At 39.6% G+C, this 26741-nt stretch overlaps 1 protein-coding gene across 2 annotated transcripts in view; it reads right to left on the bottom strand.

The window, feature by feature from the left end:
• Hao1 (hydroxyacid oxidase 1) overlaps positions 1–26741 on the bottom strand; it is a 47696-nt gene that overhangs the window by 13002 nt on the left and 7953 nt on the right. For both annotated transcript variants that reach the window (XM_051144696.1, XM_051144697.1), the window contains 2 exons: positions 13543–13798; positions 6355–6530 (listed from right to left, as the gene is read on the bottom strand). In XM_051144696.1, coding sequence (XP_051000653.1) covers positions 6355–6530; positions 13543–13798 — 432 coding nt within the window. The remainder of the gene's footprint in view (positions 1–6354; positions 6531–13542; positions 13799–26741) is intronic.

The raw sequence follows: 26741 nt of genomic DNA on the forward strand, positions 1-26741 counted from the left end.
TTTTAAAGTTTCTATACAACAAAGGGAACTACCAACAGAGAAGGAAAATGCCCATAGAATGGGAGAAAATATATTTTAAACTGCATGTTAATATCTCGTATACTTTTAACGGAAAATTTTAAGTACCATGAGATAGAAGAAATAGCATAACAATTGATTGCACTGGCTGCTCCTCCAGAGGACCCAGGTTAGATTCCCAGCAACCAATGACAACTGCCTGTAACTCCAGTTCTAGAAGATCTGACTCCTCTTCTTGCCTCTGCGGGAACTGTAAGCATGTGGTACCCAAGCATACATACAGGTAAAACACCCATACACATAAAATACAATTTTAATTATAAGTAAATAAATATTTTAAAAAGTACCACACAAACAAAACTACCACTTAGTATAGGCTAATAGAAGAAAGAGACCTTTCTCAAAAGAACACAAATGGCCAATAAGTAATTTAAATTATTCAAAACTTTTAGCCAACAGGAAAATGCAAATTAATACTACTTGGTATGTCCGTGTAACTTCAGTTAAATAGACTATGATCAGGAAAACAAAGGACAACTAATGAGGATGTGAGGGGAACAGAAAGACTTATTCTCTGCTAGGGGGAGTGAAAACTAATGCAGACCTATGGAGTTGAAGTGTGGAGACTTCTCAGAAACTAAAAAAGAGAACAAATGGAACCACCATGAGGTGACCCAGCTAAGCCACTCTTGGGCCCATCCCCAGATGACTTTACATCCTATCACACAGATGCCTGCACACATCCATGTTGACTACTGCTGTGTTTACAGTAGCTGAGAAATAGAACCAGCCTAGCTGTTCATCAACTCATGAATGGATAATGAAAATGTGGTCCATACACACCATGGAATTCTAATCAACTGCAGAGAAAAGTGACATTTTCATGAAAATGAGTGGATCAAAGAATGTTAATTAAGCAAGGTAACCTAGACTTACAAAGACAGACATATGTGCTTTCTCTCTCAAATGCAGATCTGGCTTCAGTGTTTACATATGTGTATCTATGTGGGTCTGGGCCACAAGAAATAGAAAGAAGAGCATGAGAACATGAAGAGGAGGTGCTAAGGAAGAGAAGAAAATAAGTAAAACATATACAATATAAGCAGAAAGGAGAGTTGTGGGCATAGAAGGGTAGAAAGCAGGCCAGGGGCACGGGGGAGAAAATGGGAGAAGAGGCCCAACAGGTTCAAATTGGGCTCTAAAATGCCACAATGAAATTCAATACCATGCACGCTAACTGAAAATTAAAATGAAAGAGAACTGAAAGACGGCCTCCTTACTCAGCGACTGGAATTTTACTTTAATCTTTATTAACTCACACGGCCAACTGTGACCGGCAGATGCCACCACTCTTGACATTGCAGCAAGTAGGCGATGGCATCGTATGATGTCTAAAACCTAGGTGCAGCCAAAAATATGTGTTTTTGACATGTTGTAGCTGCCTCTGGTTATCTAGCTATCAAACCAAATTATACGAAAAAGTAAGTAATATTTTATTAGTTGAGAACTGAGCAGGTATGCAGTCTCTGATTTGCTTTCAAGTAGCTCATCTGCTATGCCAGAGGTGAGTTGCTTACCTTCTGTGTGTCGACATCCCAATCTACCCAGTGATGACGGTCATGCATACTGTATGGGACTGTGGAGTGCAGAAGCTGGCTGTTATGTGCTCAACATATGTTGAACCCTCACATATATATATATGAACTATTTTTATTTTCTTAGGATGAAAAGGAGCAAGTGGTAATCAGATGGGCAGGTAGAAAAAGTTGGGCTAGATTCATATCTTAGGATATGATTAAAAAGGCTCTTCCATTTGAGGAAGTGGTACTTTTAAAAAAAAAATTGTCATTCTGATCATTGAGAATGAGCTTCCATGTTCTCTGGGCATTGTGGGGCTGTTGGGAGAATGATGGAATGGCTTGTTGTGATGAGATTACAAGTTTGTGAGATAGGAAGAGGCATGATCAGATAAAAGGGTCCCTATTTGTTACCTGCTTATGAAACGTGCCCATGAGTTGGTGTTTTTAATTTTTAATTCAATTATTTATTTTACAACCGAAACCAAAAATCTATTTAAAAGATCACAATGTTGTATCCTGGCGTGGCAAAATATTTACAAATCATTGACATTTTCACTAATCCTCGGAGAACATGATGTGGCATTCCATATTTGCGCTTTTGCCCTTAAGGAAGTTGAGTGTTTAAGAAAGACGGTGGTCATTGGGTAAAACATATTTAAACTACCAAAGCCAAATTGAAATCCACTAGAACTAACTTCCAGCATTAGGGGCTACAGTAACTTGCATAAATTTAGGAGCTAAAGTATTTTATATATGTGACAACACTTTTTGAAATAATCCAGGGATAATGAGGTAATATTCTTTAAGAATTTCTTAACCTAGTATATGTGAAAAGATCTAATTAGAGAAACACTTCTTCAAAAACAAAAACTCATAACGAAAGTGAAAAATAAACAGTTTTTAAAAAGAACCTCTATCCTTCCTCTGAGTGCCACCAGGTCTCCCCCTCCAGGGGACATGGTCAAATATGAGGCACCAGAGTACGTGAGAAAGTCATATCCCACTCTCCACTCAACTGTGGAGAATGTCCTGTCCATTGGCTAGATCTGGGTAGGGGTTTGAAGTTTACGGCCTGTATTGTCCTGGGCTGGTGCCATAGTTTGAGTGGGAACCTGGGCCCAAATCTGCCTATCATAATGTTCTTCTTGTAGGTTTCTAGGATTCTCTGGATCCTTCTACTTTGCTATTCTCCCATGCTTCTCTCATTTAGAGTCCCAATAGGATGTCCTCCCCTCTGTCCCAATTTCCTGGTAAGTGAAGGCTTTTCGTGGGACATGCCCCTTGGGCTAGTATGCAGATAGAAGTGAGTATATACCATTTAAGTCTTTCTGCTTCTGGGTTAACTCACTCATTATGATAATTTCTAGCTCAATCCATTTATCCACAAATTTCGGGAATTTCTTGTATTTAATAGCTGAGTAGTATTCCATAGTGTATATGTACCACAGTTTCTTTATCCAGTCTTCTACTGAGGGACACTTAGGCTGTTTCCATGATCTGGCTATTATGAATAAGGCTGCTATGAACATGGTTGAGCAAATTTTCTTGTTGTGTGCTGGAGCATCTTCTGGGTATATTCCAAGGAGTGGAATAGCTGGGCCTTGAGGAAGCCCTATTCCCAGTTTTCTGAGATAGCACCAGATAGATTGACTTTCTCACGTACTCTGGTGCCTCACATTTGACCATGTCCCCTGGAGGGGGAGACCTGGTGGCACTCAGAGGAAGGACAGCAGGTTGCGGAGAAGAGACTTGATACCCTATGAGCATATACAAGGGGGAGGTAATCCCCCTCAGGAACAGTCATAGGGGAGGGGAATAAGGGGACAAGGGGAGGGAGGGAAGAATGGGAGGACACAAGGGATGGGATAACCATTGAGATGTAACAAGAATAAATTACTAAAAAAATTATTTTGAAAAATAAATAAATAAATAAATAAATAAAAAGAAGCTCTAAGAAACATTATGCCTTTGTTCACGCACGCTGTTTGTTTGTTTGTTGGCGTGATTTCTAGTGAAGAAAAAACCCTCTGTGAAGCACATGCTCTGGGACTCTGTTAATGTTCTCCCAGGGCAGATTTTAACCACAGCTACAGATTACATCTCAGATTCCAATTTGCATTCATTAAAATGCAAATCTTAAAATGGTCATAAGGGTGGATGCTTACTAAAATCACCCAACTCCCTGGGGTTTCACTTTCCTGAAAACATTAATCCCTGCTCTTCTGCTAAAAAGGAAGTGAAAAGGAAAGGAAAGGAAAGGAAAGGAAAGGAAAGGAAAGGAAAGGAAAGGGAAGGGAAGGAAAAGAGATGTTCTCAGTCCATCTATGTGACTTCTGGTTGAAAACTTGTGAATTGATGACAACTGGACTTCCCAACTGTCTTAGTTCTTCCTCCATTCCAGGCTGAGCATGTGTGTTGGTTGATATAGTTGTTGTCATGGAGATGATTTTTGTTTGATAAATACGTGAAATAAACTGTTATGCCATCTAGGATAAACTTTACATGTATGAATAACTTCCGTTCAAGCTTATTTTCTGAGCTCTCTCATTAGATACAACCAATTGTTTTCACTAAGCATCTTACCTAACAAAGACTTTATCTATTATATGCAGAACATTGTGAAAGCCTGAAGAAATGACCCAGATGTGACTCAGAAGAGAAGTGGTGATGTTGAGTGATGAAATGGGGAAAGTCCTAGGTACAATTGTAAGCTACAGCTCTGTATGTAGAAGTAGTTTTCAATGGACCGCTTGCTGCCTAACGCAATTCAGTACACTTCCCTGGTATGCCACAGGATAAAGTTGTATGAAATTATATGAGTTGAGAATCCAAAATTGTGAGGTCAGGTAAGTGAAAAGACTTCAAAGATGACCTTGTTACTTCACATGCCTGTTTCACTGAGCCAATCTGGGAACTAAAGTACAATTTTACTCATCCTTACGTATTCAATCCAGTTCCTCTAGAATTAGTTGCATTAACCTTCTACTCATGGGCACTTGCCCCGTCTCTCAGGGGCAGTATTCTAAGTTTACCCACAATCAGCCTATGTAATAGCTGTGCTCCCTGCCTTCAGGATGGCTTCTACACATGGTGTTAGGGATATCAGCTTTCACCCTGAAATGGAATGATTTAGCCTACGTTTAAGATTGCCTGGTACCACTTTATCTACCAGAGTTTACTCAGTAGACGTCTATCTCACCATCAGCATCGTTTATATTTTATTCTGCTCCAAGTGCTTGTCTCCTGTTAAAAACATTTATAATTTTGGCCAAGGACATCAAGTTACTATATGTCCAAAGTTAGCACAAAGCCAGATAATAAATGTATGTGAATGAATAACTGAGTGGAAGAATGGATGGCACAGCACCTCCAGGCTGAACTTCTTCTGCAGCCATTGTTGATTATAGCTATAGAAAGCAGTACTAATAGTTGTGACTGATAAGCTAAGTGCAGTTATCACTTAAATCTGTGTATGAAGCAAGGCACGCACTGAGGTGTAGGACTCATGGCAATTCTGAGTCAGGACAGTGCTCAACTGGGAAGCTGTTTTTTTGTAACTTGTTTTTTATTCAAAACCAAACATGAAGGCTGAGCTCTGTTTAAACACTTCTCTATTATGCCTGAGTCGCAGTGGGTTCATTTTTTCCTTTGACTTTTATGAGCTTGAGCTTCATTTCTACATAAATAAGATGACAGAATCAAAGTAGGAAATATGCCCAGAGCTTTAGAATAAGAGTTACATGGCATCGATGTGTTCAAGATAAATCTGTGTCTTGATTCTAAGCTGATTCTTAGGTTTTAGTAGACACAACTCATCTTAAAGTTTCTTACTCAAACAGCATATTTTGGTAGTTTCTCTAAGCCCATACCTTTCTTTTAAAAAATGTGTTTTAAGTATTTTTAAAGGCAAGAAGACATTTCCATTAGTGAGCATGCTATCCTGAGCAGGGGGATTTCAATACCCCTGACTACTGAATGCAGAGCCAGATTTTTCAATACCCACATCTTAATAACTCAGAATTTTATAACCTTCTCCCATTCTCCAAAGAGATATTCTGAAGAGTCTGACAGATTTGAAAATTAATCTGAGTCATGGAAAGGAACACAATAAAAATACAAAATCCTTCTGAATTAGGTCTGGTGGCCACAATGCCATTCTTCAGGCTTCTCTTTGGCTTCAGATCAACTACCATTGCCTTCAGGTAAAGCAATGAGCTCATGATGTTCTGTTTAGTTCTTGAAAAGTTCTGTGACTCAGTAACAGCTCCAAAATAAGGCTATGACATTCCAATAATTTGGAAAATGCTACTTCCTTTTTAGTGAGAGTCTAGTTCTGTTTCAGAATGTTACCTACAACTGAGAGACTTATTAAAATCCAAAGAGATAATTGGATGTCCAGAGAGATCAGAGAGACAGCTCAGTGGTCAAGAACACTGGCTGTTCTTGCAAGAGTCAGGTTTGGTTCCCATCACCTGTAGTGGCTCACAAATGTTTATAGGATCCACATATCTATATATCCATAGGGCCTGATGCATTCCTCTGACCTCTGAAGGCACCATACACACACAGTGCACATATAGACATAAAGGAATATTCACATACATAAATGTTTGAGAGAGAATTGGTAGCTGAAACACATTTCAATCTTAATATGACATTTTCCATCAATTTCAATTACTCTCTCTTAAAAGCTGCCATGACTTTATCCATAAATGATCGTAAAGTCAGTGTGTAGCAAAGTAGAGAAACGACAAACCTCTCAAAATGCCCTTTACAACAATAGGCAGTGACGTCAATTGTCTGAGCCACTTAATATCATCCCAGCAGAGAGATGGGTCTATGGCTTGTGCCACATATTCAGCAAGTCCACTGTTGTCTCCAAAATTCCCCTTAGGAGAAAATGCCAAATCATTGGTTTCAAAGTTCTTCATCCTGGAATAGATACATAGAATGGGAATTAGAGATAACTTTTATCTGACTTGGAGAAATTTGGGGGAAAAGTCCCCTTTTTTTGATAAATCTCTCAGTCATGTACAGCTTGGTTGTCTGCAGATGTTCTAGAGTTTGATGTAGAAGTGTGTTCTAACTATGGCCATCCAGTAATTTGAACGGCCACCTAAAGCTTACTTTACATATGTGTTTTAATTCAGACAAATCAGTTTTGAGGATCAGTATATGGCTGTGTTAAAACATTTCCTGTGTAAGCCAGTTTGCAGCTACAGACAATAGACCGGATGCTATTTTCAGCCAACTATGCAAATTTAGCATAATAGAAAACATTTGTATGGTGCTTTATTGTTTACAAAGGCCTTTTATATATTCATAGTTGCACATTTCTTTTCTTGAAAATCTTTTAGAAGGTAACATTGATTCATTACGACTTCAGTTTTATATAAAAGCAGTAATGTAACTCAAGTGCAGAATGAGATGACCTAGAATAAAATTAGCTCAGGACATTATTTGGGATCTAGCCTGGGTCATTTGATTGCTAACTATACAGTATTTGCTTAGGTGCGTTGTGCTGTGGGCTTTGATAGGGATTGGTGGGAAGTGTCTGTCAGTACAGAAGTCTTGCTTTTCCCTCCTCCATTCAGCTATAACCAGGTTTCCTGGTTAATGGTTCACACTGTGACCTTCCAGAGAACCTTGGCAAGGGCCTGGCTTTCAAATGATCACAAACCACCATTCTTTCATTCCTGCTAGATTTTCTTAGTCCTGAGCTTTCATGATCACCCAGCAAACTGGAAGCAGCATCTCCTGCACCTCTGGATAGATTCACTTTAAGATGAACTGTGCATATGTAGAGTGTTCTCTCGGGGTTAGGTGCTTCAGTTGCCCACAGTTTACCCATCTTCATAAAATTCCCTTTTGTTTAATTGTTCCCTTTCTGTTTAATTTCAGACATCCCTGTTCTCTACCTGCTACAGAGTGTGGCTGGGATACTGCACCTCCTACTCTGCCACTGTCTCTGTGCCATTCTTTCCCTTCTCTTCTCTTCTCTTCTCTTCTCTTCTCTTCTCTTCTCTTCTCTTCTCTTCTCTTCTTCTCCCCTCTCTTCATCCCTACTCTTTTTCTTTACCCTCTTTCTGTGCCTCCCCGCCTCCCAATAAACTGGCATTTATATATTATAACTTCTTCTTGCAATTACTCATCCCAACGTTTTGTGCACTTCTCTATATGCTAATAAATTTCACCTTCTGAAAGATCAGCTCACACTTGGCCAGTGGCTGAGATTTGTTCCCAGGGAGCCACAGCCTGGTCATACCACCCCTGGCCTTCTCCTAGCTCAACTTGTTGATCTAGTTTGACCATGTAGTTCTCTAGCTCATGACCAAGACTCTACTGCTGGATCGCCCCATGCTGGATACCCTTTTCCTTGCTCTTGCATGTCATTCTTGGATATATTTGGACAGTGCCCCAACCTAAAGACAAATTTCATTCTGCTTGCTGCTCTGACCATATCACATGGATGATTGACAGTGTGGACATGCAATGGCACCTTCACTGTGACTTAGCAATCTACAATCACAAGATTTACTTGGAAACTAACCACAGGAAAGACTTCTCTTGAACATCTGGAACTCAGCTTGCTCTCCTACACACCTTAACTGGCCTGCTAGGCATTCTTCTTGTGGGTGACAACATAGATGTTGGACTAGTCCCGGCTCACTTTCCCATCCACCAGCTCTGCCACTGAACATTGAAAAGATACTGGAGCAGTGAGTAAGACTGCATGTCTGCAGATGGAATTATCAAAGTGTTTGATATTATTTATATTTGTATTTATATTATATAGATAGATATAAGTATAATATTTATATTATATAGTATTTATATTTTCAAAGTGTTTTTATACCTTCTTTTCACACAAAACTGGTTGATAATTAGCTTCCACTTCAGAACGTTTTAGGTAAAATGACTGATGGAGCAGTTAGAATGCACAGAACCATTCTATGAACATGAACTTTCAAACAACGCTACTCAAGCCATTGTATTAAATGGCAGTTTTCTCAGTAGGATTGAACATACTCCTGTAGATTCATGGATATAAAGACATAAATAGTTGGTGCTTATCTAGTTGTTGGATTTTGATAAAATGCCTGAGCTTTTCCATTTGTCAAGGCACTTAGGGTTATACAGTATTTAACAGTCCTAGGACTTATGTGACCCTCTTAATGTGAATTGAATTACGCTTTCTGTTCAATCAATGTATCCTTGGGCAAACTTACCCCATTAATTCAATGATACTAAATGTCAAACATAAATAATATTGTTAAAAAATAAAAATGCAATCTCTCTATCCCATCAATAGGCCAGGAGAAAAAAGAAAACCATCTTAATATGTCCCTTCCCCCACTCAAAACAGGCTGCAGTGCTTCAGCAAGGGTGGGTGAAAGGGTGAAATGGATAGGAAAAAACAGAAACATGGATAAAATTATATAAATAACTGTTGTTATTCTTGGACCGTGCAATACAGATCAACACTTGAATGAATGTTGCCTTACAGAAATCTCAGGGTACAATGAAGCCTTGTTGTTACTCTAAACTTTGTTCAAAGCCAGAAGCCAAGAAAAAGTTTTCAGATATCTTGACAGAGAACTACGATGGCGTGCTTTACTCATGGCTCTGAAAGAAACTGCCATGAATGCTATTTTTATTCAGATTGTGACATATATGCGTCACACACACACACACACACACACACACACACACAATCCTTAAAGTACCTTCTAATATTTATTTTGTAAAGAAGGAAAAAGGCAATACTGAAATATTAACGTAACTATTCAGAACTTAATTTTCAGAATCATGAGCTGATAAATGCCACAGGGACAAAATTTCTTCCTTGTAAGGAAATTATTATTCATGGAGTGGTTCTTAGTATAGTTTTTTTTTAAATCTAACAAAGAAATTGATTTTTATTTTAGTAAGTTAGCATCAAGTGACAGTAGTAATGTCTAAAGTTAAATATCTTTTTTAAACTAATAATATGACTAAGAAGAATGAGCAGTGATGATAACATACGATTTGTAAATGTTGATAATGTAATACTAAGGAAAAAGCCACATCTCTATACTGAACACTCCTGAAATAAAACAAAATAAAAAACAGCCAAGTTCACAATTCCATCAAGTACAGAGAAGAAAAGCTCACAGTTTGCAGGAGAAAGGGACAGGCAGTCAGCCTCTCTTCCGTGGTTAGGAAAGCATCGTGTTCAGAACATGCCCTGGTCACTTCCTCCTTGGTGTGTCCAGGTGGTCTAAAGACAGACTGCGGTTGTAAACGTGGAGGTTCAATCCTGCTCACCTTTTTCCTACTGTAGTGGGAAACTCCCATCTGCACTACTAAATGGTTTATATGCTGAATAAATAATTATATTCCAAGCACCAACTATTATCTGTCCCTGTTGTAGATCCTTAGGAAAAAAAAAAAGAGTGAAAGATCTCCATCCATCCCAGAAACAACCAACAAGTGTGTTGGAAAATGAAGAGGGACAATGGGGCAGAATAGGAGGCAAGCCAACGTGGAGTAACAAGGGAAGACCTCAACGTAATGCTACTATAAAAATGAACTCAATGGGGTTAAGTTTATTTTGTCATTGCTGTTACAACAAATGACCACAGATGCAGAGCTTTATAATGTCACAAATGTTGTGGGTTGGACATATGGCTTAGCTGTGAAGAACAGTGGTTGTTCTTCCAAGACCCTTGTTCCATTCCCAGTACCCACATGCCATCTCATAACCATCTGCAACTCTGGCTCCAGAGTACCCAATGCCCTCTTCTGACCTCAGTGGGACACAAAGTTGCACAGATATACATGCAAGCAAATCACCCGTACATGTAAAAAACTTAATAATACAAATGTATTACATTTGCAATGGTTAGAAAGACCAAGATGGTTTTCACTGAGCTCAACTCAAGGTGCCGAAGGCTATCCAGTCCTCTGCCTGCCTGGAGAAGAACAGATTATCCATCTATACTTTGAGTGGACTGGCCTGCTCTGGGCCACATGGAAACCAACTCTCCTTTTATTGCCTCTACTTCCTTCTCTGGCTAAGTCTTTCCCTAATAAAAACTCTTCGTTATATATACTGTCCACCGTGATAAAAGCAGACCAATCACCTTTCTCAAGACGTTTAACTCAGCTCCATTTGCCAAGCTCTTTTTTCCACATAAGGTGTCATGTTCCAGGGTTCAGGTGTGTGTGAAGAACACATACCTCTGGCCTCGGTCACTTTTCTTTAAGCAGTCTGGTACCTCGGGTGTATGGGGGGTAGGAGTAGATTACTCTTCATGCAGGTACATGAATCATGTCCATGGAACACGGCCTAGGCAAAAGCCCCCCACCTCCCACCCCCGTCAGGGCTAGGGAATCCGCATTGTGAGCTGGCTTTATTCCTGTTTCTTCCAGAGTGGAGGATTTTCCTTTTCCTCTCACTTTCACACTTTCTGTACCGTGCTCACCCGCATATGTTTTGCGTATAGACCAAGTGGCCATTACCAACCCTCTGAACTCTCTCTGCTCCCGGGTGCCAAGAGTCAGGGCCCTCCCCTCTACCCGGGCAGAGGAAGTAGCAAAGACTGGAGGGAGCCAGGCTTAGCAACTCATTCTCCCCTGGATTTCCTGTCTCCCTCCCTTGCCAAACCTCACTTCTGAAAAGCAGGCTTCACCTTCTATGAGTCAGGTCAGCGCAAAAAGAAACTGATTTCATATCGGGGTGTTCACAGATGAAGAAGCTTAGGAGGCCGTGTGTGTGTCGGGGTGGGGGGTGGGGCCGCTGAAGTGCTGCTTAGCAGAAACCACTCAGAAGTGTGCCCATTGGGATGGGGTGCGGCCAGGTGCAGGATGTTTCCGTGTTCCCCATAATCTAAATGTATTATTCATGATTTGATCATCTTCAGAAGAGAGCTGTGACAAGCTGGAAACCCACGGCCACTGCAGTGAACACTAGCAGCTGAAAGGGGTCTTTGTTTTAAGGCTGGCCACATCATCTGGGCAGAAGTCCAGGGGCAGAGGAAAAGGGGGGAGGGGTCAGGCCTGTGGCTCATCATGAAGTCACCCTGTGTTGAGAAGCAAGGGTTCCCAGCCAGGATATACAACCGTGTCCTCCTGCCCACAAGACTAGATACCTACTTGTTAGCTACTCAGAGCAGGAAGCAGGAAGCAAACTCCATGGTTCTAGTACCATCGCTGTTGTTAAGAGTGATGTCATTAGGAAAAGACGAAAAGGACCATTTCTTCACAAACAACCAAAGGAAAATAAGGAGTATTTCCTGTAGGAAACTGCAACAGTGTAAAGCTAATTATTTTAGAAACTCGTGTGTGTGTGTGTGTGTGTGTGTGTGTGTGTGTGTGTGTGTGTGTCAAAATAAAGAAAAGGCGAGAGTCCATATTAAAGAAGTTGGAAGTGGTTTGCTCCCTACATAGTAGCTGAGTAGCCTATCCATCTATCCATCAGAACTATGGCCCAGCTTTACTATCAAGTCTTTCATTAACTTATAATAAGTACCACATACAAAAACAATAGCCCAAAACCTGTCTGAGAGTGACAAGCACTCCCACTAATTACATCACACATTGACACACAGCACAACAGCAAGGTCTTGTGTGTGGTACTTGAAAGTCTCTTAAGTATATTCACGGCTATAGTAAATGACAATTTTGTGGTCCTTATACAAGACTGGATATTCTTTCTGTAACACATATGAGGTCCCATTTACAGTAATCTGTTTCCCTTATTGGAAACTGACTTGAGCTTTGCATCTGTTCAGTTTGAATTCTTTCAGAAGATAAACAGAGGATGCTTACATTCGGCTTCCTTTGTTTTTATTCTTTAAGCTTTTTTCTGTCTTTAAGGCCCTCACTGTTGTAAACACAAAATGTAGACAGAGGGAGCAGTGTGGCTCCTGTGGAAAGAGTTCTACACTCCATGGAAGGCATCCATGGTCACCAAACATCAAAGGCATCTGCTAACACAAAGGTTTGGTGTCTGGTTAGATACATATACCTCCAAGGAATGTCATACATCTATCCCAACTGGTTTGAAAAATGCAGAAGAGGACCTTTTGTCATAAAATATGGAAAGAGAAAGCAATGGGGAAAGATGCCCGTAGCTGAAGGAACCTGCAGTCCTTTCTCACTGAGCTCCACTGAGGTCCTGGCTTTGACTCAAGTTCCTAACATCCTACGAGGGCAAGAACAGTCCAAAGTTAATAAAAGGATGAATGACCTCATGAAATCATTATAGTTCAATTTTAAGTGCTTGATGCATGTTTTCTGTCAACATGAATGAGTGAGTGAATTGACGAACCCTGATCCATGGATGAGCCACGTGAATTGATGAATCCTGATCCATGGATGAGCCACGTGAATTGACGAACCCTGATCCATGGATGAGCCACGTGAATGAGAAACACAATGAAGTAGAAGATAAAGGATCAAGTGCTCGGCTTCTTTTACCTCCATGTTTTTATCCTTTTTCCATCTTCTTAACCCTAGCTGCTCTGCTTCAACTAAAATTAAAATGTGAAAGTGAGTCTTTCATTTCCATGAAGTAATAGGGCACCAGGATCACAATAAAAAAAAATTGTGACCTATACAAAACTTATGTGTATTCTATTTCATACTTCTCAAAAACCTAGTGCACTCTGATAACAAAATCTTTTGAATTTTACAAATAGACAGTTACAATAGCTCAGCTGTATGACATCCCCAAGCAATATCACTTGCTAGAGACTATGCAGATATGTGGCAGTGGCTTTCTCTAAAACAAAGAGCCCATCATTTCCGGTGAGATGTCCCACAGGTATTGTCTTTACGGAGATCTGTTTCTCCATGGTATCTACTTGCAAAATGAAATAAAAATTAAAAAGCCACATTTAGAGGTGGCTTATGAAAGGGAAAGATAAATCCTACTTTCAGTCTATGAGATCATACTTACCTGAGCTGTGGCGGCAGCTTGAACCTGTTGCGCACATCATCAAAGCGGTTGCCCAGGTAAGGGGTGTCCACTGTCACAAATATGGCCTTGTAACCCATCTGCTCAGCTCGCTTCACTAGCTGCCTGCTGATCTCGCGGTCTTTGTAGATGTACAGTTGCATCCAGCGAAGTGCCCCCGGGCCAGCCTCCGCCACTTCTTCTATTGACGAGGTAGCCCAGGAGCTCAGCATCATGCCAGTTCCCACAGTCTGACAGGCTGGAAGAAGAAGAAGAAAGCTAGGGTAGGCCTAGAACAGCTGCTCCCCTGGACCGGTGTCTCATTCAAGGGGGAAGGGCTTCGGAAAATGCAACCTGGCATGAGCTCAAATCTTTAAAAATAAATACATAAAACATGTATTTTGATTTTAACTCTGTGTTTATTATATACCAAGAAGAAAAATGAATAAATAACAAAGATTGGTATAGCTTAAGGTGGAAATACTGAGAGAAACCTTAATGACCATTTTAGGGTACTGGTTATAGCATATGTAATTAATATATACAATGAAATACATGTAACCATTAAGGATAGCACTATTGTGAAGGATAATTTTATATGTTAGCTTTTGTGGGTCATGGTGTCCAGATATTTGGACAAACAAACTTGGATGTTACCATAAATGTATTTTTTAGTTGCCATCAGCATTTAAAGTAATAATAGAGTTGAGCAAAACAGATAGCTTGCTGTTGTATGGTCTCACCTAATCTGTCAAAGACTTAAAATATGACTAACCTCTCCCAAGAAACAAAAGGAAATTCTTTAAGTGACTGTTATTGAACTTGACTTTAATATCACCTTCTGTCAGGTCTCCAGTTGTTTGCTTAGTCTACAGAGTTGAGGTTTAGATGTCTCCATAATTATGTAACTCAAGTCCTAAAAATAAGTCTCTATGATAAATAACATTAGAGATATGATAGATAGATGGGTGGATAGATAGATAGACCGACAGACAGACAGACAGACAGACAGACAGGTAGAGAGATAATCTTGGGTCATCTGTATTGGGAGCTAGATCTTATTGATTCCATATCTCTGGAGAACTCTAGCTGTTAAAAGTACAAAACATTTATAGACATACAAATACAATCAAGACAGACTAAAGCTAAAAGCTCAAGAAACAGCATGTATGCCATGATTCCATATTTGTACAAATTATAACTCACCTAAATAAATTAAGCATTAATAAGTCACAAAACCATGGTGACTTTAAGTTTTCCTTCCTTTTTACATTTCTGAATATCTTATTAAAAGTGTTTACTAAGACATATTCTACCTTTGTGCCCCCCTCCCTTTAAAAATGTGTGCACTAGATGTGAAAAGCAGATCCATCATGTTGAGCAAGGTAGAAATAAATGGGAAAATGGTTTAAGAAGCCTTACCAGAACATTGGCGATGGGATTTCCTCCCTCATAAGTGGTAAGAGAGGCTGATTTGATGTTTGCATGCGGTACAGAAAGTTTCAAGAAATAAAGCACAAATATCTAATGCTGGCTATGGGATCCCCAAGTCATTCCTACCATCTGAGTCGCCATCTTGTGTCAAATAGGAATAAATGCATTTGTCCAAGTGGCACTCACAGTGTTATAACAGGAATCAGGTAAGACGGTGTTTATGAAATTTCTCTGAGAGGTGCAAGAGCTTCCATGTTCAAACTTCAGCCAACAGACAAGTTTCCTGATGAGCTTATAGAAGAGGACCTCATGGTCTCACCTGCAGACTCTTGCTCCATTGGTCTCTTTTGAACTTCAAGTATTTGACTAATCCAGACAATGCTGCTGCCAACTATGCTAGACCCGACTTAGACACCAAAGTAATAGCATCAGCAGCTGATAGAAGTACTTTTAAAATGGATTTGGTTTTTAAAGCATGCACATTACTTTTCCAATACCTTTGATTATATCTTCATCTCAAACAAAATATGTAAGTTTAAGAGCACCATGCCTTTGAGACACTGTTCATCCCAGGAGCTCATTTGAGAATTTATGTAATAGGTTCTCATGGCTTGCAAATCACTGTCCATAAGAAACACATTTTACTAGGTAATAATACATCTGGATCCTTGTCTGATTTTCATTAAGTTTAACAATGTGGAAACAACACCAGAGGGCATTGAGTGCCTGAGTCAGAGTCTTCTAGCCATCACATTACCACACACACACACACACACACACACACACACACACACAATGATGTCCTGAAGAATATGTGGCGTAACTAAGGTCATATAGAGTTGAACAGTAAGACAACAGAATTCTGTATGTCTATCTTTCTAGCACTGGTATATGTAAGAGTCTCTGGTAACCAAGCACAGATAAGTATATTTCCTCACAAATGGTTGAGCAAAGGGGACATTAAGATAATGGGGAAGCTTCATGAAGTTAGCAGTGTACTCAGTCACAGCTCTGCCAGTTGTAATATGGAAATCGCCAAGGACTTCCCTTAGCACATTAGAGTTATCTATAGGCATCCAGTAAAGGTTGTTACAATGTTAAGAACAACTCACAGATCATTTCAACAGCAGACTTTCTGATTTGCCCAGGCTATTAGCATTCCCAGACACCATGACACAACCATCTGAGCACAGACTCCCATGCCTGCATTACTTTCACCTGCTCTGGAACTACCCATCCTCCTCTTAGGTTTTCTAACTTACCTTTCCCTCAAGCACTGGGGATCAAGCCCAGGGCATGCTAGTCCTGAATGCTTCCACTGAGCCATGGCCCCAATCACTACCTTTATTTTTCAGCAACTAAAATCATAGGGGCTGAAATTTGGAAGTGAGGGTCATAAACTCTAAGTTACCATTGTCCCTGGCTGCAGGAATTAAACAGACTTTGGTGACTTGATAAGAGCCTCCTGGAAGCAGGGGGAGTATCACATCTGAACATGATGCATCATCATGTGTTGGGGTAAAGCTATTGCAACCAGGAGAAAGACAGGGAGAAATCTTAGGTGGTCACTTGCTGTGTCCAAAGGAAATGATGGATGGATTATAACTGTTGCTTTTCAACATATCTTTACCTTAGTGTAAACTAAAGGAGTATGAAATTTTACACAGCTCATTTAGAGACAGAACTGAAAATGTATCTATACAGGTAAAAGCAGAGCTGACATTCATACTCCTCCATAGACTGGAATGGGCCCAAATGGGATTGCGCATGCGTATTATTCAACACTCGGGAAAACCGAGGTAGGTATGTCCTTAGTTTCCTTCAAATGTATTAGGGTACTTCAACATGCCATCAGGCCCTACCCTCACTGATGGTTCGTTGGAGGTTTTTACCGACCAATGACTTCTCTAATACCTGGAATGCCTTGCTGCATGTACACCTGTTGCAGTGCAAGAGATCAGCATCTAAGCATCTCTTTTAGCAGGTTAAAGCCTTTTGCTGTACTGGACTCTCATGTCAATTTACATAAGGGATAAAGGTAAGTCCTTCTAGTTCCCTGAAAGGTTTTGGATGTAAAGATTACAATTTTTAAAAGTTTGCATGTTTGTCCCAAAGTTCCAGTCAGAGAAATCCTCTGGTGGTTTGCATACAGAGATAGGCTCGCTTTGTTATTCCCAACTGTTTTTGATTTCTACAAAGCACAGGCTTCAGGGCTTTTCTCTACTCCCAGGTGCAGCTGTTCATCACCAGACTGCAAGGTAACTTTGAGTTTTCACAAAGCCAGTGGAACAGAGCTCTCAGCCGAGGCACTGCTGCTAGGAAAGCACAGCCTGCCTTTTCCCAGGGGTGAAGGCTTCTGATACTGTTCCAGCACTGAGGAATCATGAGATGAACACATCCTAAAGATAACATAGCCAGAGCCAGCGAGATGCTTCAGTGGATAGAACACTTGCCGGGCAAGCCTGGTGACCTGAATTCAATCCTCAGACCCCACATAAAGGTGGAAGGAGAAAACCAACTCTACAAAGTTACCCTGCGAGTTACACACATGCACCACGGCACGGGTAAACACACAACAGCAACAACAACAAAAATATATTTAAAACAGCATATCCAAAAGAACACAGTACCAAGTGAACGTGAATTCCATGTGACGTTTTGGAACTTTGTTTTCTTATTTTTACTGCCTCTTTTATCATCCTGAAGGTATAGCTTCAAAAATAGAACCATAAACTATTGGGGGCAAAGCTGTTTGTTTCCTTGGTCTCCTCGTGCAGTCCAGCCTGACTTGGAATTTGGTATGTATTTTAGACTGGCCTTGAACAAGAGACCCTCTTGTCACTACCTCCTAAGTGCTGGCATTTCAGATGTGTGGCACCGTGCCCAGCTAAACTTTTATTTTAAAGATTTATTTATTATTTTATTTTATTCCTGTGAGTGTTTTGCACATTGTAAAAAAATATTTAATTATGCTAGATAACATATGCAACTAATTTTGTGATGAAAACATCAAGATTCTGTTCTTTAGGGCTGGGTCTGAAGCTCAGTAGAGAATTTGAACAGTATGTACAAGGCTTTGAGTTCAACCCATATCACTAAAAAAAAAAAAAAAAAAAAAAGTTTTAAAAATCCTGTTCTTTCAGCAAATTTGAAATGTATAATACATCAGTACTCAGTGTGGTTTCACACAGAAAATAGCTTCTTAGAAGCTATTCCTCTAGTCTAAGCTGGGCTTTGACTGACATCGTCCTTTTCTCATTCTCATCCCTGGGCCCTAGCTTCTCGTTTCAACCACATCACCCTAGACTTCAATTGACATCCTCCTTTATCCATCCTCAGGCCCTAACCACAACTCCTAGTTTCTACCACTTTACTCTCTAATTCCATAATATTCCATGATGCACTCATACCACATTTTCTTTATTTTTCATCCATTTATGGGGTGTCAGGTTCTTCCATATTGGTGATTGTGAATAACGATAAAGTGAACATGAGAATACAGATAATATTATATGTGTTTAGCATACCTAATTTCAGTTCCCTTAAATCTTCACTTATGAGTGGGATTATTGGATCACATTGTAATTTTATTTTATTATTTTTTAAGGGATTCCACTGACCTGCCGTGTCTCACTACAGCAAGGAAAACAGTTAACTACAGAAGAGACCACAGTGGCCTGGAAGGGAACACAGACAAACCATACCCCTGATAAGGGGCTGATATTCAAAGCAGAAGAAAAACTCAGTTCCCTACCAAGAAAACAGCCCATATAGCAGGCTATGGAATAATGGTAACAGTGATCACTTCTGCTGAAAGTTCCTCCCAGATAAACCCAAATAAAGTATCTTATTAAAGTTAAATCCGCATACACTAGGGCAGGCCCAAGCATGAGGTAAGCCATAGGGCTCAGCCATGAGGCCACCTTCCAGTGAAGACTTAACTACATTTACACCCTATTCAATCTCTAACTGGCTCCATAAGGATTGAGCTACCTAAAAGCAAGTCCTAAAGTCCAATGTACAGTGACTTACATGACTATCTCAAGTTTATCGCTCAACAAAACAGCATGCCTGGCAAGAGCTGCCTTACAGCCAGGAAGTGTAATTGTGCCCCTGGATTGGGGGGCAGGTTTCTTTATTTCAAGCCTTAATGAAAAATGTTTCCTTCTGACCCAGGTAATGTGGGTGTAAAACCTTGGACTAATAATGAAGATGTCATTCTCAATACACTTTAGAGATTAGTATCAGCACTGAAAGGCCTCTGGTCCAAAGGTTTGATTTTATATTTCAGTCAGATTTTCAGTTCTTCAGGTAGAGCATCTACCTGGATTTAGGCAGGAAAGAGAGCTCCACCAAAGAAAAATCTAAAAGAAAACCACCTCACACATATGTGTATCCTTTGTTTTGTATGTATTTTACAAATTTGGGTCCCAAGCCCACCCACAACAGGTCTGCAAAGGGGCCTCTACATGCATCTCTCTCAGGGACTAGAGTAGTTGTGTCATTTCCCATGTTCACCCTGAGGTCAACAGGCTCCCGGAAAACCTGGGTACTCTTCAGTGGAAATGTGTTCCACAATTTCTCTAACAGCCTCATCCTAGAGGACTTAATCCATCCCTTTAGTAACTATACAAAGCACTCATGCCAGGCTTTTGTCTATCTGTTTAAGCCCGATGTCTATAGGAGCTACATAGAAGTTGATGAACTTCAGATTCCATCTAACAGACCTGGAGGGAGACCTGAGACCCACATTTCTTCGAAGCTGCTGAGTGTGGTCAAGGCTGGTGACCATCAACCATTCCTTGAGAACAAGATTGTATGCATTTTCTTTCTCAAGTTCCCATCCGAGTTCATGAGCTGTAGCTAGGAAGAATTCCCGGAAAATGGGAGGAAACCTGACCAGGGGTAACAGAGTATTCATTAACACACATGGCTTGACAGTTGTCGATGTTACCCTAGTGACACCTCTCTGTTTCTGTTGGTGACCACCAGGGAGAGGCACAGGTCATATGCCATATTTTCTCCCATATCCATCTCTTACTGTGTTTGCATCAAGGAGTTAAACTGCATTAGAGTGCTTATGCTCAGTTCATTTAACTGCCACCAGACATATTTCATAAGCAGGTTGACCCATAATTTTCTCAGCTTCATAGATTTCAGATTAGAAGGAAACATTAATAAAAGAATCTAAGTTTAAATGTTCAAAGATGGAAAGAGAAAAAGAGTGGTTACCCAAAGCTGAGAAATTACAATTTACCAATTATAAAATGGTTCCAAATGTTTAATGCCAAGTCCGGGAGTCTTATGAACAGGATATTGATCATGTAAAACAAAAGCACATCATGCAGTGCTTGACATGAGGGAAAAAATAAGATAGGCCTGAAGATGTCCCCCGACAGCCATACCAGAGACGTTATGACAAGTTATGACTTTTATTTGAAACATTAACTCCTGAGAGACCATCTCATACTCTAACAGGGCCCAACAATTGAGCAATTTCAAATATCCTGATTTCAAATGCTTTATTCGAATATTATCTCTTTTCTCTGGGAAAAAAAAAAGTCCTCGAGTTTCCAAAATTATGTTTTTAAAAGAAAAAAGGAGAGAAAGGAAGAAAAGGTTTAATTTGTTCAAAAGGTCTAGCATTTTAAAGATGCATTTGATTAAAATGCTCCTACAAGACTTAGTCACTGAAACATCTGTGCTGAAAACAATTTTTTTTTTTTTTTTTTTAGAAAAACGAATTTTGTCATCTGCACAGGAAGTGCTTGTGTAATGGGGAAAATATGCAGTGACAGAGTACCAAGCCACCGTGTGTTCTAAATTCATGGTCTGACATGTTGAAGTACTTGCATAAATGTACACCTTAATGAGCATTGCGTGTGTCAGCCTTTCGTCACGTAGGGACTAAAGAAATGACCAACGTTGTTGCCAAAGTGTCTGAAAGTATTATATTAGTCTTCTCAAGAAAAATAAAGTTCTGAGGAAATGAACTAAGTGAAGTGTAAATTATGCTTGATCTACTTAAAAATGGTCAAACAAACCTTAACTTACAGTTTAAGGACTTTAACCAATTTAAGTACTTTCAACAAAGGTGAGGAAAACAGGCTTAGTTTTGCAATTCCTTTAACACAAGCCATTCCCTGAATTGGAACAGTACATCCTCAAGGATCACACTAGCCTGCCACTGTCCATTGAGGTTTTTGTCACCATACAGAAGTGCTCGTAAGGACCCATCAGTTACTGGGACACCTTAGACCTCCCTTCCTTGCTTCAGCCCATCCCTAGGGCACAATGCTGAGCTACAGGAAAACATCACCCTCACCTGCTTGTCATGCAGCTGAGTTGACTGAATGGTCCAGTCTTGATATAACTGGCAGATAATGAGGAAGAGAGCATCCTGCAGTCAGGCATAGTGATGAATGACTCTGGTGATCATCAAGCTTACATCTGGTGACTTCAAACAATTCCCACAGCTTAACTCCCTCAGTGTTGGGACACATTACACCCTAATTGTCGTAACCCAGCGTCCACTCAGAAGTCACAAAAGCAATCACATGCTCTCCTCAAGGCTACTCGGTTGCTTAAACTTTGGTGCACAGTCCTTAATAGCATACCATTTTATGTTGGTCTTTAATACAGCTAGCTAAGTCAGAGCTCAGAGTGAGACCTTCCTAGGATGAACCGTTCTGTCCACCAGGGATAGTCCTTGCCCATGTGTCCCCTCCTCCTCCACTGTCAAATGATAATGAGAACAGTCCTGCAGGTCCATTTTGAGGAGTGATGGCAGAGCTATAAATCCAAGCACTGCACTTCGTACAGCAAATACCCTCTACCTTAGGAAAAAGCTAAAAATGTCTTTTAGAATAAGCCCACTGCTTTGCCCGGGTTGGGTAAGACTGAGAACAATGAGGTCCTTTTCCTGGTAGGAATGTTGAAATGGATATCTCCCTGGTCACCTAGAATGACACATAGATATATAAATCAATAAAACTTTCAAAACTGCATCGTTTGACTTGGAAGCAAAGGAAATGGCAACATTTTCCTGTTGAGTGCTTTCCGTCAAGGGTAAGGCTGATCACTTAATCTTGGAAAACCCAGAAAATTCAACAGGTAGAACACTCTCCTCCACGATGACCCATTCTCTGCAGCGTGCAGCTCTTGGTGTGACTCTCCTCCACCTGCACCTTAATAGGTGGCCAATCTCAAACTTCACTTTGGAATGTTTTAAGCTCAGAAAGAAAGTGTTCAGATTTAATGGTTTTATGGCCCATCAAATCCTGTGTGGTACTCTCTAATTGCATCCAGCAGCTGGGATTTCTTTTAAAACTTTTTTTTTTTTTGACAGTTTAATAAGAATTTGCTAATATGCTGAGCATTCCTGGAACATGTTAGACAGTGGTGCCTTTCTCTCTACGAGGTCCCAGCACTCCCTCATGTGGCCTTTATGTACATAACAAGCTAGAAATAGAAGGATAAATATATTTTCCTTTATTATTCCTTATTTTTAAAGGCAATAAATAAGTAGGAGTGTGCAACTCCATGGAAGACGGGGTAAAGCTGTATTATGGTCACTATGCATACAATGAGGTAAGAGAGCTGCCCTAGTAACGCCTGTGACATAGCAGCAGGCATCTGAGGAATCAGACTTGGGACTAAAGAGAGGGCTCAGCTATTAACAGCTAGGCTCAGAACAAAAAGGACAAGAAAAATCAGAGTGGTCTACCTATCTTGCAAGACAGAAACCAAATGTAACTATATTACTTATTTTATGAGCTAGTGAGATTTATTATCACTGCTTGTTAATGCCTTTAATATGTGAAATACAGAAGTGATTTCTTCCTTAAAGAATAAGAAAGACAAGAACTAAAAAAAAAAAAAAAAAAAAAAAAAAAAAAAAAAAAAAAAGTGGGGTGGTGGCAGGTAAAGTCTCTTATTTCTAGACATTCACAACTCAATAAATATTTGAATAATTTCCAGTTGTTAAGGTGTTAATTAAACAATACTCTGCATCAAATCTTTTAGTCACAGCATAATGCATTAAAAAGTCCACGATATTTTCCACCTACACCCCTCCACTTCATAAGAGTTTTAGGAACTGTAGCTTCTGTTGCTATATAATTAAAGACACCTTACATATGCTTTCAAGTATTTCCTAATGGATTTCATTTTCTTCTCAAAATAAAAAGGGTAAAACATGCTATGGTTTTGGTTAATATTCCTAAACTATCACATAGGGCTTGCCTCAAGGTCTCTTGCTACAATTAATATTTGGGAAATATCAATGGTTGACTAGGTTATTATAGTCAGCACTGACCAATTAAATAATGATATTGAACAAAATATTCAATGTCATACAGCCTTCATTTCCACATTCACAGGGTTCAAGATCAGTCCTTAGGGACGTGGGCTAATGTGGTTTAGGGTAGTGATAAAGAACAGATGAGATCATCAATTTTCAAATCTGAAACATGCCAAACGCTCAATCAATGTTCGCTATCTTCCCGCAAGACTTTCAAATGTACCTTTCTGAACTTCTGAAATAGTTACCAAATGTTTACTTGTGTCTTTAGCAAGATCCAAAGAGAAATACACTTCCACTCCAGTCCTGTATCCCAGGAGCACAGTGTAAGAAGAGACAGCAAATGTATACAGGTACTGACTCCCTGCCCAAGCTCTCCAATGGCTGCTATAGAACACATTTTTTAAAAAGAAGAAAGAAAATGTACAAGGGCAGCTATATACTTTGAACTGTCTTAGGTAGTTAGTGAAATTTTAAATATAATCAAAACCATTGTTTTTAAGTGTAAAGATCATTTACCCTTCTTGGGATTTTCTGGATCTTTGTGTTGTGTCATCACTGGTTTCTTTCTCTGGTTTTGTTTCCTGGGCCATGTGGTGATGTTGTTCTGTTTTGCTCACTGCTACTGACCTTTCTTCTCTGAACTCCTGGGTGCTGAGGCTGCAGGCATGTGCCACCACGCCGAGCTGGTTTGGTTCTGCAGTTTTCTCATTGATATGGTTTCCATTGTGTGCTGTTTAGCAGTGGAGAGTTCTTCTTAAAGAACTTCCTTTTGAATCACTGGCATGCTCAGGGATAGCTAAGTTTCTAAGGTCCCACAGAACAGCCCCAAGCCCTTTGGGACATAGTATGCAAACCACTAGCCTTGCTTAAGCAGCTCACTTTATCAGTGAGGGCACAGTAATCCTAGAGAGTGAAAATGACTTGCCACAAAGCAAAACCAGTTAGTGGTGAATTTCCACATAAATCAGATGTCGCTGCTGAACAGCCCAGGGACAGTTGTAACCCACAAAAGTATTTGCTTTGGCCCACATGCTGTTGCCCCAAATAGCATTTTAGAGAATTTGATTTATTTGCCAACATATAAAAACAAGAAATTGTACATAAAAATTGAGATTTCTGGCTTCTTTTAAGATATTTGAAGATCTGCCAGACTCTCCTGACTCCCTCAGGAACAGTCAGCTAAAGCTAGGACATAGCTGCCCCCTTTGGGATACATCAGGCAATCACACTGCCTTCATCAAGAGCATAGACTATTATTCAGTTACCTCCTCTACTCTGTGTACGTTAAAGACTTCGAGCTTAGCCCTTAAGGGTAATTTTTGAGGTCCTTGCATAAAGAGTAAGGCAAAAGTATTTAGTGAAAATAAGTGATTTTCATTATGACAAGATGTAAATGGAACTTCCTTTCTTTGCAAATAGTTTGTTTCCCTGGCAATACAAAATTTAGGGGCCAGATAATTAGAAAGTTGACAAAAATCGTCCATAATACTTTTAACAGATTTCACAATATTTTGAAGGATCAGGCTTAGATTTTTTTTTTTAATTCTTCTTACAAATACTGGAATAAATGAATTAAACCTTCTTGATTCTGTAATGATTTCCTGCATCTCGGAGAGTAATCTACTAAGCCTGAATGTTGCTCCATTCTTGCTTGAAGTTTCTTGTGGCTAACTACATACTGCACCAATCTAAAAGGATAAGAACTAATGTGCACTTAATGTCAGCTCATAGTGAGTGCCAGGGGACATAAGGTTCCATGAATAGTCCTATCTAGCCTATAACCTAACAGTTTCTAAATAAGCATTTTTATTTTATTCCAGCCCCTAAAGAAATGCATCTAAACAGTTCCCTGCCCCCACAGTGACTTACCCGGAGATCTCTGCCCACTGACCTACTCAATTCCCTCTGTTTCTGTCCTCTGAGTTATTTTCTGGTTTTTGTCTTCTCTTTTAAACCTATTTTTCATTGCTTCCTTCTTGAAAATTAGCTTATAAAGATGGCCCAACATGTCCCCTTGATGGGAAGAACCAATGGCACTCAGAGGAAGGATAGCAGACTACCAAGAAGAGACTTGATACCCTAGCATCATATTCGGGGGAAGGAGGTCCCCCTCAGTCACAGTCATAGGGAAGGGAAATGGAGTAAAAGCAGGAGGGAGGGAGGAATGGGGGGATGCATGGATGGGATAGCAATTGAGATGTAATATGAATTATTTTATTTTTCAATTAAAAAATAAATAAATAAAAAGAAGTTGTAAATGGAAAAAAAAAAGATGGGCCAAAAAGACAGAATAACAAAAAATAATCTCCTACTCAGCCACATTAAAAACTAGTAAATTATCATCATCATCAATAAGCATCTCCATCTTCCAGCAGGGTTTCCGAAACATGTTTTCTGGCTACTAAAAAAACAAAAACAAAAACAACAACAACAACAAAAAAAAAACCAACAACAACAGCAAAAGAAACCAAAAAATTGTGAGCCTTACTACCATGTGTAACTGCTTTTTAAAATACCTAAAGTATAGTAGCCAGCACATCTGTAATCCCAGCATCAGGAGGCAGAGGCAGTAGAATCAGGCTGAGATATGCAATGAATTCTTATCAAAATGAAAAAAGAAAAAGAAAGATGGTTATATTTGTGTTTGTTTGTTTGTTTGTTCAAGAAAGGGTGTCTCTGGGTAGTCTTGACTTTTCTGGACTTGCTTGGTAGACCAGGCTGTCCTCGAACTCACAGAGATCCACCTGCCTCTGTCTCCCTGAGTGCTGGGATTACAGGTGTGTGCCACCATGCTTGGCTATGTGGTTAGATTTTTAAAAGGAACAGATCATAATCATTTTCTGTAGTATTTTCAAACTTTTGTTTCTTTTGGCACGCTCGCCATTTTTTCATTGCATCTCTAATTAGAAGCCAGTCTTCTAACATCTGCCAGATAAAAAAATAAAATGATAAAAAAAATTTGGTACAAATATTTTTCAAAAACAAAACAAAGCAAGTTCCAGAATGGAATGCACATCTTTAATCTTTGATACCAATTATTTCTCAGATTCCTCTGCTTTCTAGTCTTTCTATCCATTTTGGAAACTGCACATTTCTCCAAAATCGCACCAGCCATCAAGATCTTAAAATAATAACTTTACATCCAGAAAATAAATGTATGATAACAACTTACATTCCTTTGTGTATTAGTAAATGAAATAATTCCACTTGTTGACTCTCCCGTCTCCTTTTTGGAATGTCCGATTTTCTTACTTTTGTCTTTGTCTTGTGGTTAATGGAACGGACATTCGTCCATTTGCATCTCCTATTTTCTCAACTATTTTTCAGTTCCTCAAAACCAATTACAGTATCTTGTGGGATATTTTCTTTTGATATTTATGGAAATTTTGGTGCACTCAGGTTGTAATCTAATATGCCCATCTCTCCACTTTTGTTTTGTTGCCTGAAATGTCTTTAGATAGTC

This window comes from Acomys russatus, chromosome 4, assembly GCF_903995435.1.
Source record: "Acomys russatus chromosome 4, mAcoRus1.1, whole genome shotgun sequence".
NCBI lineage: Eukaryota > Metazoa > Chordata > Mammalia > Rodentia > Muridae > Acomys > Acomys russatus.